The 14,606-nt window shown below is 43.8% G+C and overlaps 2 protein-coding genes across 4 annotated transcripts in view; both read left to right on the top strand.

The window, feature by feature from the left end:
* MYO15B (myosin XVB) overlaps positions 1–14,606 on the top strand; it is a 764,404-nt gene that overhangs the window by 548,718 nt on the left and 201,080 nt on the right. The window lies entirely within an intron of this gene.
* SAP30BP (SAP30 binding protein) overlaps positions 1–14,606 on the top strand; it is a 97,234-nt gene that overhangs the window by 27,455 nt on the left and 55,173 nt on the right. The window contains exon 3 of one of the 2 annotated variants that reach the window (XM_082273013.1): positions 4,432–4,479. The exons of the other annotated variant lie outside the window; for it this stretch is intronic. Coding sequence (XP_082129139.1) covers positions 4,432–4,479 — 48 coding nt within the window. The remainder of the gene's footprint in view (positions 1–4,431; positions 4,480–14,606) is intronic. 2 annotated transcript variants of the gene reach the window in all.

Raw genomic sequence — 14,606 nt, 5'->3', positions numbered from 1 at the left:
TGTATAAAAAAAATTGTCCCTACTATGTATGTATGTATGTGAGTTAGGGACCTTAGATTGTAAGCTCCTTGAGGGCAGGGACTGATGTGAATATGCAATGTATATGTAAAGCGCTGCGTAAATTGACAGCGCTATATAAGTACCTGAAATAAATAAAAAATATTAGGATGGATGTCTGTGTCCATACAGCCTCATAGGCTTGAATAGGCTGCCTGCATGGATAAACAGACAGCCGCTGTTTATGTGCCTCAGCGCCCCATGTGAACCAGGCCTTTGGGAAATATAGAGTACATCTGAAACCGCTGATGCAGCAGGTTTTTAGGGTACCACTTAGACATATGCCGGTTTTCGGTAATTCGATATATCGCGGTATTGCATAGCCACGGTATTGTTATTGTGGCATTTTTAAAATACCGAGTTTCTCTGTCAAGTCTGCCTGACTTGTGAATTGATACATTTCAGTGAGCTGGATGACTCATTCACTCACTCAGCTAACACCTTTCAGCATTAAGTCTCCTAACTATAAACAAAAATGATTACATTTGTATCTTTTCCTTCCCTCTGCCAGGGAGAAAGGAAGTTTAACCTCTTAAAGACTGGATCTTTTTCTGACACTTGCTGTTTGCAAGTTAAAATCAGTTTTTTTTTTGCTAGAAAAGTACTTAGAACCCCCAAACATTTTATATATTTTTTTAGCAGAGACCCTACAGAATAAAATGGCGATTGTTGTAATATTTTATGTCACACTGTATTTGCGCAGCAGTCTTTCAAACGCAATGATTAGACTTTAATGAATAAAAAAAAAAAAAAAAAAACGTAACAGTAAAGTTATCCCAATTTTTTTTTTTTTTGTTACACAGAGAATCGTGAGAGAATCGTGATCTTTATTCCAAGCTAAAAAATCGTGATTCTCATTTTGGCCAGAATCGTGCAGCTCTAATAAATATATATATACACACACACACGCCTAGCAGCCCACATTACATTATTATATAGCCATCAAGCAGTGTCTGGCCTACCTGGTGATGACTGGTCCTGGCGCTCTGATCCGATGGCCTGGTCTTTAAAGGGGCAAATCCTTGCGATCCAGAAGTGGTTAAACCTGCAGGAGGACCGGTGTTTTTATCTATTAATGACTTTACTATTGCTTTAGGCCTGGTTCACATGTATGCGGGTTGGTGGTTCACATGTATGCGGGTTGGCGGTTCACATGTATGCGGGTTGGCGGCCCACATTTGCACAGGCATAGCAGCCCATTGATTTGAACGGGCTGCTATGCCCTCATTTTCCGCAGAAAAAAGGTGCATGCAGCATTTTTTTTAAATTCAGTGGCCTTGAAATCCATCCTGCTTTTGCACCATGCGACTAACCTGCAGTTCCTGCTCTGGCAAGCTTTCTGCATTTTTTGTATACGTGGGCACGGCATTTAAAAATAAACATTTTGCGTGTGCAGCAACGGCAGGTAAGTCGCATGGTGCAAAAGAAGGATGGATTTCATGGCCACTGCATTTTTTTAAATTCTGCATGCACCTTTTTTCAGCTGAAAACGCAGGCATAGCAGCTCAAGCCCATTCACATCAATGGGCTGCTATGCCTGTGCAAATGTGGGCCCCCAACCCGCATACATGTGAACCAGGCCTAAAGCAATAGTAAAGTCATTAATAGATAAAAACACCGGTCCTCCTGCAGTTTTAACCAATTAATGACTTTACTATTGCTTTAGGCCTGGTTCACATGTATGCGGGTTGGGGGCCCACATTTGCACAGGCATAGCAGCCCATTGATGTGAATGGGCTTGAGCTGCTATGCCTGCGTTTTCAGCTGAAAAAAGGTGCATGCAGAATTTAAAAAAATGCAGTGGCCATGAAATCCATCCTTCTTTTGCACCATGCGACTTACCTGCCGTTGCTGCACACGCAAACTGTTTATTTTTAAATGCCGTGCCCACGTATACAAAAAATGCAGAAAGCTTGCCAGAGCAGGAACTGCAGGTTAGTCGCATGGTGCAAAAGCAGGATGGATTTCAAGGCCACTGAATTTTAAAAAAATGCTGCATGCACCTTTTTTCTGCGGAAAATGAGGGCATAGCAGCCCATTCAAATCAATGGGCTGCTATGCCTGTGCAAATGTGAACCACCAACCCGCATACATGTGAACCAGGCCTAAAGCAATAGTAAAGTAATTTATAAACAACACCTCCTTCAGGTTTAACCACTTCTTGACCACAAGGATTTGCCCTCTTAATGACCAGGCCATCGGATCGGAGCCGAGCGCCAGAACCAGTTATCACCAGTTAGGCCAGACACTGCTTGATGACCTATTTTAGGCCTGGTTCACAGAGTCTGTACTGACTGACTATATAATAATGTGCATAAGTGAACCAAAGCCCCTAAATTCAGCAATGAAATTGAAGTGAGGTGGAAATTTAATAATTTAAATTTAATAATAGAATACCGTGATAATACCGTATACCGTGGCAAAACCTTAATCAATTAATCGCAGCATGAAAATCTGATACCGTCACAAGCCTAGTACCACTATGTTTTCATGCTTATGGAAAAGTTCACTTTGTCAGAAAAAAAGAAAAAAGTGCAAAAATCTATCAGTACTATAAATATAGTGACACAGTAACCACAAGGTGTCCGGCTGCTAACACTATTTGTGTTCCCACTTCACAATAACAAATCAATAGATAACCAAAAAGTGTAGTGCCAGAATCAATATGTGCAATAAATCAAGAAATCAGAGGAAATAATTCCAAACAAACTACTCAAATAATAAGTTCAATAATATCACCAAAGGACAGGCTTATTAATACAGAAAAAATATTATAATGTGTACCAAATCCTATCCATACTGAATTCTATATGTACATATAAAATCAAAGTGCTCTAGGTATCCAAATCATGTGGATGGTGAAAGCAAAACAAAGTCCTATTAATCCCAAAACAATCCAACGTTGCATCTCCGTGAATGTGCTCCAGTGTACCAAGCCTCTCACCTTCATTTTTGATCCAAGAGTTACCCCGGGTCAAATACAGCTATGCCCCACTGGGGTCAGTAGGGATTGTATAAGGGCTCCAACGGGTTTCCCTGGACCAGGTAACACTTATCCACATGGATAGGAGAGACCTCTACAGAGGAAGTCACCGCCTAGCACGACGACGTAACGCGTATAGGGGGCGGGGGCCTGCTTTCTGGACGTCACATCCTCTCGAGACTCTTAGATCTCTTTTTTGTTCCTTCCATGCCTGGGATCCTTCCAAGAGTCTCTGCTAGATGCTAACAAACCATTTATTTAAAATCGGTGCACTTACAAACATAGCACTCGATAGTGCATGTAAAATCCCAGTTCCGTACTAGGCTCGAGAGGATGTGACGTCCAGAAGGCAGGCCCCCGCCCCCTATACGCGTTACGTTGTCACGCTAGGCGGTGACTTCTTCAGTAGAGGTCTCTCCTATCCATGTGGATAAGTGTTACCTGGTCCAGGGAAACCCGTTGGAGCCCTTATACAATCCCTACTGACCCCAGTGGGGCATAGCTGTATTTGACCCGGGGTGACTCTTGGATCAAAAATGAAGGTGAGAGGCTTGGTTCACTGGAGCACATTCACGGAGGTGCAACGTTGGATTGTATTGGGATTAATAGGACTTTGTTTTGCTTTCCCCATCCACATAATTTGGATACCTAGAGCACTTTGATTTTATATGTACATATAGAATTCAGTATGCATAGGATTTGGTACCCATTATAATATTTTTTCTGTATTAATAAGCCTGTCCTTTGTTGATTTATTGAACTTATTATTTGAGTAGTTTGTTTGGAATTATTTCCTCTGATTTCTTGATTTTTTGCACATATTGATTCTGGCACTACACTTTTCACTTTGTCAGAAAGTCCACTTACAGTGGGGTTTTTTCTGTATAATCCAGTGTAGCCAGATTTCAAAGACTTTTCTAAGACTTGAAAATAATTGCACAGAATTTAGTACCAAAATGTTATGTCCTGCTTTCTGATAGCAAGGATTGGATGGTGGGTGTGTTTGGGAACACCTAACTTTGACTACAAAGAGGTGTTCATAGATCACTGATGAGGGTGAGCGTTAGCCTGGTAGGCTACAGCCATGCATGCGTGTGACAGGTGACCTCTCACGTAATGCTTTTCAAAGCTTCATTTTCCATTTAAACTGGAGTGGAGCTTTACCAATAATATGATGTCCCCTTGTATAAAAGCCCTCTGGCTACAGAGCATTACTTTTTATTCTTCCACTTCTTTCTGCAGTTGGGCTAACAGGTTTTCTTCTCTAATATGTGAGCAATATGTCTGCTTCTGTTCCTTACATCATCTGCGTGCTGTCATTCCAAATACTGGCTCTGATTGTGGATTGTGACAGCCCGTTTCCTAAACCTTGTGAATTTCTGTTTTTATAGGGAGAGGACGATTCAGAGAATGAGACTCAGGAGACTGGTGACATAAAGGTATTTTCGGGAGAGGGTGGCAGACTTTTTACTGCATGGCTAACACTGTGTGCCCTCTGCCTTGCTAACCATCCTTCCTGCCTTGTGTGGGAGCGCAATGCTCCTGGAAATGAAATGCAGTGTTAGGTACATCCGGGTGTACCTACTGTATGCCCCCTCACTAGTGCTTGCTGCAGCCGAGTTCACCTCGTCTCTGTCCTGTTCACTATGTGGATTTGGGTGTATTCTTTGTCTGTCCCAATACATCCACCATTACATGTGCGCATATATATCTAGTGCTTAATGTTAAGTAGTAATGAATTTGAATACCTATAAAGTAAGTATGCAGGGATACATATACAAGGGGTCATCAGGGGTCTTCAGAAAGTTTCCGTGTAATATATATATATATATATATATATATATTAGAGAGAGAGAGAGAAAAAAAAAAAGTACATTCCTTTTACGAACACAGCTCCATATCTTCTATGACTCATGGGGAGGCTACTTCAATGGAGAGCAGCATAACCATAGAGTCAAAGAAGATATGGAGCTGTGTCCGTCAATGAACATCAGAGAGAATTTTTTTACAGTAAGACAAAAATCCAGTTATACATGCATACATAGACCCTACATTACCAACAGTTATAGGACACCTGCCTTTACATGCAGATGAACTTTATTGGCATCCCAGTCTTACATCTGTAGGGTTCAATATTGAGTTGGCCCACCCTTTGCAGCTATAACAGCTTCAACTCTTCTGGGAAGGCTGTCCACAAGGTTTAGGAGTGTCTATGGGAATGTTTGACCATTCTTCCAGAAGAGCTTTTGTGAGGTCAGGCACTGATGTTAGAGAAAAGGCCTGGCTCACAGTCTCCGCTCTAAATTATCCCAAAAGGTGTTCTCTTGGGTTGAGGTCAGGACTCTGTGCAGGCCAGTCAAGTTCCTCCACCCCAAACTCGCTCAGCCATGTCTTTATGGACCTTGATTTGTGCACTGGTCAAAATCATTTGGTGGAGGGGGAATTATGGTGTGGGGGTTGTTTTTCAGCAGTTGGGCTTGGCCCCTTAGTTCTAGTGAAGGGAACTCTTAAGGTGTCAGTATACTAAGACATTTTGGACAATTTCATGCTCCCAACTTTGTGGGAAAAGTTTGGGGATGGCCCCTTCCTGTTCCAACATGACTGCACACCAGTGCACAAAGCAAGGTCCATAAAGACATGGATGAGCGAGTTTGGGGTGGTGGAAGTTGACTGGCCTGCACAATCCAATTGAGTCCTGACCTCAATCCAATTGAACACCTTTGGGATGAATTAGAGTGGAGACTGAGAGCCAGGCTTTCTCTCCAACATCAGTGCCTGGCCTCACCAATGCGCTTTTGGAAGAATGGTTAAACATTCCCATAGACACTCCTAAACCTTGTGGACAGCCTTCCCAGAAGAGTTGAAGCTGTTATAGCTGCAAAGGGTGGGCCAACTCAATATTGAACCTTACGGACTAAGACTGGGATGCCATTAAATTTCATGTGTGTGTAAAGGAAGGTGTCCCAATACTTTTGGTGTGTGTAAAATATATGTATTTTACATAAAACTCAACAATAAAGAAAGTCCATTGACCCCTCAATAACATGCATTAATTCAGTGTTTTTCAACCTTTCTTCAGCCAAGGCACCCTTTTAGAATCTCAACCAATCCCCAGGCTCACCAGTCTGCGGGCTTGTTCACACCAGGAGGTGCATCTGAGCACATGCACTTTTTTGCATGTACCCCCCCGGCACAACCCCCCCCCCCCCCACCTAAATCACCCTCCCAGCACAAACCCCCCACCTAACACAACTCCCCCAAACCCCCTCCTCCTGGCACAGCCCCCCACCCAAATCACCCTTCTGGCACAAACCCTCCCCCCCACACCTAAATCACTTTCCCAGCACAATTACCTCCAGGATCCTCCCTCCTCGCTCAGCCCCCAAATCCCCCCCCCCCCCTTCCTAGCACAAATTATGTGCCTGCAGTAGTGACAGCAGTCAGGAGGGGAAAAGAGCCAGGAGGAGGTGTGGGTTGTGCTTTCTATCCTATCCTCCCCGACTTCTCTCCTTTCTGAGATATGAGCGGTCAACTGTTAACAGGAGGGAGAAGGCACGGTTAACTCCTGTGTATAGAGGAGGCAGAGCGCTGTGCCTTCACCTCCCCCCCACTATCTGCTCTTCTTTGTACTCTTGCCGGCAAGTCCTTAGCAACCGATTATGTCATTGGTTGGCAGGATGCAGTCGAGCGTCCAGCTCAGCTTTCTCTTTTGCTGGCAAGAGTACAGAGAGGAGCAAAGAGTGGAGGGAGGTGCTGGCATAGTTTTTTACCTCCTTTGTACACAGGAGTTAGCTGTGTGCTCTCCCTCCTGTAGCACAGAAGCTAACAGAGAATCGTTTAGCGACACCCCGGTTAAGAAGCACTGCATTAACCTGCCACAGTCACCTACCCTCAGCTTCTAAACAGACAGAGGGAATATCTGACCTGCTTCTAGAGCATATGCATCAACCCCCTCAGTTATAAACATTTGTGCATTAGTGCTTAGTGATCTGTCACAAGCATTAACTCCTTAGTGCCCAGTCCCATGTTAACCCTCCGGCTCCCATTTCTCTGCACATATGTTAACCCCTCCAACCCCCTTTTCTCAGTCGATATGTATTATCTCCTCAGTCCTCGTTTCTCAGTCATGTGTGCTATCTCTTAAGTGCTCAGTTCCCAGGCTTAGACATTAACCCCCCAGTACCCAGTTTATGAAGCACTCGGTACCCAATTTATGTGCTTTAACCTTTTCTGCTTGCATGCATTAATCCCTAGCCTCAAGCATCCAGCGCATGTTCATTTATCTCTCAGCAGCCAGTCATCAGCAATGTGTTTATCCTCAGACAGCAGTCCCTAATACATGTATATTAACCCACATGTCCCTAGCTCCTATGCATTAACTCCTCAGCACCCAGTCTCCACCACATGAGGGATAATTCCTCACATTTGTGCAGTCCACCACTCCAGATGTCAATCTCCTCTCCAATGACTGGTCAAGTGGTAATATCGATTCCATTTCTCTATTTCCTACTGCCCTGCCCTATGTCCCAAATCCCCGGGACCACCTCCACTGTTTTCTGAACTCCATGACATATTCCTCTCCTGCGCATACTGTCATACCCTCCACACTCCTCTCCTGCGCATACTGTCATACCCTCCACACTCCTCTCCTGCGCATACTGTCATACCCCACACATTCCTCTCCTGCACATACTGCCCACTGTCATACCCCACACACTCCTCTCCTGCACATACTGCCCACTGTCATACCCCACACACTCCTCTCCTGCGCATACTGCCCACTGTCATACCCCACACACTCCTCTCCGGCACATACTGCCCACTGTCATACCCCACACACTCCTCTCCTGCACATACTGCCCACTGTCATACCCCACACACTCCTCTCCTGCACATACTGCCCACTGTCATACCCCACACACTCCTCTCCTGCACATACTGCTCACTGTCATACCCCACACACTCCTCTCCTGCACATACTGCCCACTGTCATACCCCACACACTCCTCTCCTGTACATACTGCCCACTGTCATACCCCACACACTCCTCTCCTGTACATACTGCCTGCTGTAATACCCCACACACTCCTCTCCTGTACATACTGCCTGCTGTAATACCTGCCACATTCCTCTCCTGTATAATACTGCCCGCTCTCATACCCTCCACACTCCTCTCCTGTACATACTGCCTGCTGTCCTATCCTCAACACTCTACTCCTGCACATACTGGCCACTGATATACCCTCCACATATTGCTTGCTGTCATACCCCCCAAACTCCTCTCCTGCACATACTGCTCACTATCATAACCTCAACACTCATCTCCCTAAAATGTTATTCAATGTCATACCCTCCACACTCCTCTTCTGCACATACTGTCTGCTCTCATATCCTCCACTCTCCTCTCTTGTACATTCTGCCTGCTCTCCTACGCTCAGCACTCCCTTCCTTCACATACTGCCTGCTGTCATATCCTGTACACTCCTCTCCTGCACATACTGCCTGGTGCCCACTATCCTACCATCCATTCACATTATTCTTCAACCTATACTGCCTGTAAGACACCTCTTTAGCATTGTTTGTTATATTTCCTGTTCCCCTGTTATGCTAATTGAGATTGTGTGTGTGTGTGTGTGTGTGTGTGTGTACAGTGCATGCAGAAAGTATTCACAGCGCTTCACTTTTTCCACATTTTGTTATGTTACAGCCTTATTCCAAAATTGATTCAGTTCATTATTTTCCTCAACATTCTACAAACAATACCCCATATTGACAACATAAAAGAAGTTTGTTTGAAATCTTTGCAAATGTATTTAAAATTAAAAAATCCCATATAGTGTATATAAGTATTCACAGCCTTTGCCGTGACAATCAAAATTGAGCTCAGTTGCACCCTGTTTCCACTGATCTTCCTTGAGATGTTTCTACAACTTGATTGGAGTCCACCTGTGGTAAATTCAGTTGATTGGACATGATTTGGAAAGGCACACATCTGTCTATATAAGGCCCCACAGTTAATCATGCATTTCAAAGCTCAAGCCAAGCCATACAGTCCAAGGAATTGTCTATAGACCTCCGAGGTGGGATTGTATCGAAGGCACAGATTTGGGGAAGGGTATAGAAACATTTCTGCAGCATTGAAGGTCCCAATGGGCACAGTTGTCTCCATCATCTGTATCACACTTATGCAAACTAAAAGTCGTGCAATTTTACTGCGATTTTGTCTGGAATTGAAGTAATTTCCATGTCTTTGGACCTCAAAACGCATTAAAATCATCCCAGAGTAGTGCTGGGACTACTTTGACGTTGTTGCAACTTGAAGTCGTGCAGATATGAACGGTACTCATTGGAAATCATGGAGTACAACTTGTCATGCGACTTTGCAGTCCCAAATCACAGGACAAGTCGCACAGGTGTGAAAGGGGCCTTAATGGAAGACGTGTGGAACCACCAAAATTCTTCCTAGAGTAGGCTGTCAGGCCAAACTGAGTAATTGGGGTGAAGGGCCTTAGTCAGGGAGATGACCAAGAACCCGATGGTCACTCTGACAGAGCTCCAGCATTTCTCTGTAGAGAGAGGAGAACCTTCCAGAAGAACAACCATCTCTGCAGAACTCCATCAATCAGGCTTGTATGGCAGAGTGGCCAGACGGAAGCCACTCCTCAGTAAAAGGCACATGACAGCCCGCTTGGAGTTTGTCAAAAGGCATCTGAAGGACTCTCGGATCATAAGAAACAAAATTCTCTGGTCTGAGGAAACAAAGATTGAACTCTTTGGCCCGGATGACAAGAGCCATGTCTGAAGGAAACCAGGCACCGCCCATCACCTGGCCAATTCCATCTCTACAGTGAAGCATGGTGGTGGCAGCATCATGCTATGGGGATATTTTTCAGTGGCAGGAACTGGGAGACTAGTCAGGATTGAGGGAAAGATGATTGCAGCAATGTACAGACATATCCTTGATGAAAACCTACTCCAGAGCTCACTGGACCTCAGACTGGGGTAAAGGTTTTTTTTCCAACTGAACAAAACTCTAAGCACACAGCCAAGATAACAAATGAGTGGGTAAGGGACAACTCTGTGAATGTCCTTGAGTGGCCCAGCCAAAGCCCAGACTTGAACCCGATTGAACATCTCTGGAAAGATCTGAAAATGGCTGTGCATCAATGTTCCCCATCCAACCTGATGGAGCTTGAGAGGTCCTACAAAGAAGAATGGGAGAAACTGCCCAAAATTAGGTGTGCCAAGCTTGTAGCATCATACTTAAGACTTGAGGCTGTAATTGGTGCCAAAGGTGCTTCAACAAAGTACTGAGCAAAGGGTGTGAATACTTATGTATGTGGGATTTTTTTTATTTTTAAATAAATTTGCAAAGATTTCAAACAAACTTCTTTCACGTTGTCATTATGGGGTATGGTTTGTAGAATTTTGAGGAAAATGTTGAATTTAATCCATTTTGGAATAAGGCTGTAACATAGCAAAGTGTGGAAAAAGTGAAATGCTGTAAATACTTTCCTGATGGTATGTGTGTATATGTGTGTGTATATGTGTAGATAGATATAGATATATATACATGCACACAAGAAAAAGATGGGGCTTTTGGATAGGCCAGTATGACAGGGAGGATCACAGTTAGGACACATGTTTTATAAAAAAAAAATACCTTTTTATTGATCTAAGATTTATAAAATTAAAAAACATTTTTTACATTAACAAAAACGTAATAAAAACATATGTGGATATATGCTCCCTATGGGAGTGCCGATACATCTATACCAATTGGCAACAGTGGTCTCTGTTAAAGTGCTATCTAGAGGTCCCTAGCAAGTTGACGCGTTTCACAACAAGGCTTCCTCGGGGCCAGAGAGACCAGAAAGACCGATATTCTACAGAAATCTATACGAAAGCATATTCTAATCCATGCATAATATCAATCAATTACATCAACATATCATATCATACATTATAAATATTACTAACCTCACAAGGTCAAAGGCAAGACAAACATATGCTCCTAGGGCAGGCATCGGGAACCAGTATAGCAGAGGCAGTTAAGAGCATTAAGTGGATGTACCGATGATGAGACCACCATAGCGTTTCAGTGGAACTCTAAGATATTGACATCTTGTATGTGGGTATATATATCACCTATTACTTGTTTTTAGTGCTGTCATAATACTTCTCTTCTATAATAAATTGGAATCTTCATGTGCAGCTTTGTATTTTGAATGCTTTGCTAACGGCCTCCAGCTCCGTGTCTGCATTATTAACTCCTGGTCATGTGCCTCCTGTGTCAGTCCTGATATTGTGATCGCATTCACTGACAAAAATGAAAGCCTTAATTTAAATCTGCAGATACATTGTCACCCCTTCTAATATACATCTGAAAGCCTTACATGGTCTAAAACAATATGTATACATTTTTTTTTGGGTGTACAATTTAGTCACAGACTTACTGCTAGGTAAACCGACACATGCTGTAACTGCAAATTTACATATTGACATCAATGACCTCTGGTCATAAATGTATTACAAAAAATAGGTGATGCTGTTACATAGTTACATAGCATAGTTACATAAGTGACTGTATATTGCTTATGTTATGTTGTCCGTTGCATATAGCGTCCACTAGGTGGCAGCATAGTTACATAAGTGACTGTATATTGCTTATGTTATGTTGTCCGTTGCATATAGCGTCCACTAGGTGGCAGCATAGTTACATAAGTGACTGTACTTTGCTTATGTTATGTTGTCCGTTGCATATAGCGTCCACTAGGTGGCAGCATAGTTACATAAGTGACAGTACTTTGCTTATGTTATGTTGTCCGTTGCATATAGCGTCCACTAGGTGGCAGCATAGTTACGTAAGTGACTGTACTTTGCTTATGTTATGTTGTCCGTTGCATATATTGTCCACCAGGTGGCAGCATAGTTACATAAGTGACTGTACTTTGCTTATGTTATGTTGTCCGTTGCATATATCGTCCACTAGGTGGCAGCATAGTTACATAAGTGACTGTACTTTGCTTATGTTATGTTGTCCGTTGCATATATCGTCCACTAGGTGGCAGCATAGTTACATAAGTGACTGTACTTTGCTTAGTTTGTAATGCATGTGAAAGAAGTTGTAAAGGATAATTTATTTTTTTTGTAAACCAACAAAAAAGGTATACTAACCTGGTATTGCACAAGGACGCCCCGATGCTTTCTTTTCTGGGGTCCTCTTCTGAGCTCTTGACTTCTCATCTTATCTGTGCACCCATTGGAAACCACTTGCTTTGGGGGCACACGTGCAGGCCCACTCCTGAGCTGGGCTTTGTCCGTCTATAAACTTGGCCCCTCCTCACAGGATTTGACGTATGTGTATGTGTGTGTGATATATATATATATATATATATATATATATATATATATATATATATATATAAACACACACACAAACTTTTAGAGCCAATAAAATAAAGATAACAAATGTATAAGCCATTTTGTAGATATTCAGAATGTTCCCAAGTCCAGCATTGTAAACTGCAGAATCTTTATTGCGCACTATTTGAAGTGTAGCTTGTTGCTAAGAAGCGTATGTAAACATATGCATTTAATAGCATTTAATATTCAGTGTAGATTACATTTTTGGCAATGACCTTTACCAAGTTCTCATTCTAGCTGCTGATTGGACCAGTACAGAAAGTGCTTTGGTCCTTTCCTTACACAGAGATTCTTGTCTCCTAGTAAAAATGCAGAGAAGGTGCTCTGGTAGGTTGTGCAAGGGGGAGCTGAGCTGCTGAGAGAACTGGAACCATTTGTTAATCTGGAGGACGTTCTCCATTGTATCTGATGATACAGAGTTGAGCAAGGGCTTGTTGTAAAGCTCATTTATTGTTATAGATTATGTAAACCCCTAAATGTGCATTGTCTGGCCACACACATACATTTAAAAGCAATATGTTATTTGGGAACCGGATTGCTCTTGGAGTACTTGAAATCCGATTATTCTTTGGGGGGGGGGGGGGTTGTCTGTATTTTAATGAATATCACATCATACATAAGGAATCATTCATGCAAAAAGCCAGATATATTTTTCCTTACACATATATGAACTAATACATATAGAATTTGTATCAGGTTTGTGTCAGTTTTTTCTGAATCCTATAAATTAGAATGATGGCAACTGATAAAAAAAACAGTCTTCAGGTTCTAAAGGCAGAGCGTTTTACACCCTAATCCAGGGGTGTCAATGTCAATTTCATCACAGGCCACATCAGCATTCTGATTGCCCTCAAAGGGCCAGTGTATCTGTAAAACTAGATGTTCAGAGCACCCCCCCCCCCCCCCATTACATCAAATGTCAAGAGTCTCCTCATCATTAGAAGTCAAGAGTCCCCCCAACCTCCCTTACACCACAGTGCACCCCCCTTATCTTGTGCTACTGTCGGTAAGAAGCTAGGGGTAAAGCTGGGAAGCAGAAAGTGCAGGGTCTGGAGGAGAACCAAACTGACTGGAGTCTACTGAATGCTGAGACAAGGTGGTGCTGCAGCTGCACAGATAGGTGGAGGATCTGTGGGAGGAATTCTGTCCCCCTCTCTACTGCTGAGATGGGGAGGGGACAGAGACGAGCCTCTCTGCACGGAGAAGCGCAGGACCTGGAGAACAAGTTCTGTCTCCTGCTGACTGCTAAGACAAGGTGGGGGCAGAAACAAGGGGATTGCCGCAGCTGCAAGAGAGGTGAGAGGGCCACATGAAATGGTCTGCCGGGCCAGATTCAGCCCCCGGGACTTGTGTTTGTCACATGTGGCCTAATGCATTAGGATAAAAACCTTCTGGGCACAGCTCTCTCCCCCCCCCCCCCCCCCCCAACCTTCAGTTACCCGAGCCCCATCTCAATCCAGCGATAAGTATGAGAGCAGTGGCTCTTCCAGGTCTTTCACCCCTCATTGGCTCACACAGCAGCAAGAGCTACAAAGCCAGTGAACCAATGAGTAGAGAGTGGGGCAGCAGTGCTGAGCCTCATTCTGTGTCTGGATGTCCTTCATGGGGGGTGTCTGCTGGAGTGCCCCTATAGCAAGTGGCTTGCTATTGGGGGCACTTGGCAGGGGGGAGGAGCCAGGACCGCTGGTGGGGGGACCCAAAAACAAAAGGATCAGAGCAGCTGAGTATGACATGTTTATATAAAAAAAATTAAAATATCACAGCATTTACAATTTGTCCTTACCCGGGCTGATTCTTCAGTCGGCTTCGGGTGCTGGCACTGGCATTGTAAATAAAGTGCTGCTTCACGCCGGTGGACCTGTCATGTGTCCCAGAAGGATGCAGGGGGAAGAAGTGGGGCCAAACATCCGGCTCAGATTGCCACAGAGCATCTGAGAGTGGGGATCTGTCAAAACCCGACGGGGAGGGGGGGGTACCCTCCCCCCCCCCAAATGTGGCAGTAGAGAGGGGGGAGGATACAAATAAGTGGAACCTCCCATTTTGGGTGCAGTTCCACTTAAAGGTCTGCCGAGGTGGCTGTCACTGCTGTACATATAGGGTCAGCACCTGACCTTTACCACTAATCTGTGGATTTCTTGCC

This window comes from Pelophylax lessonae (assembly GCF_965119305.1).
Source record: "Pelophylax lessonae genome assembly, chromosome: 11".
Lineage (NCBI taxonomy): Eukaryota > Metazoa > Chordata > Amphibia > Anura > Ranidae > Pelophylax > Pelophylax lessonae.
The sequence above is the reverse complement of the archived record's forward strand: the minus strand, read 5'-3'. Positions and strand labels throughout refer to the sequence as shown.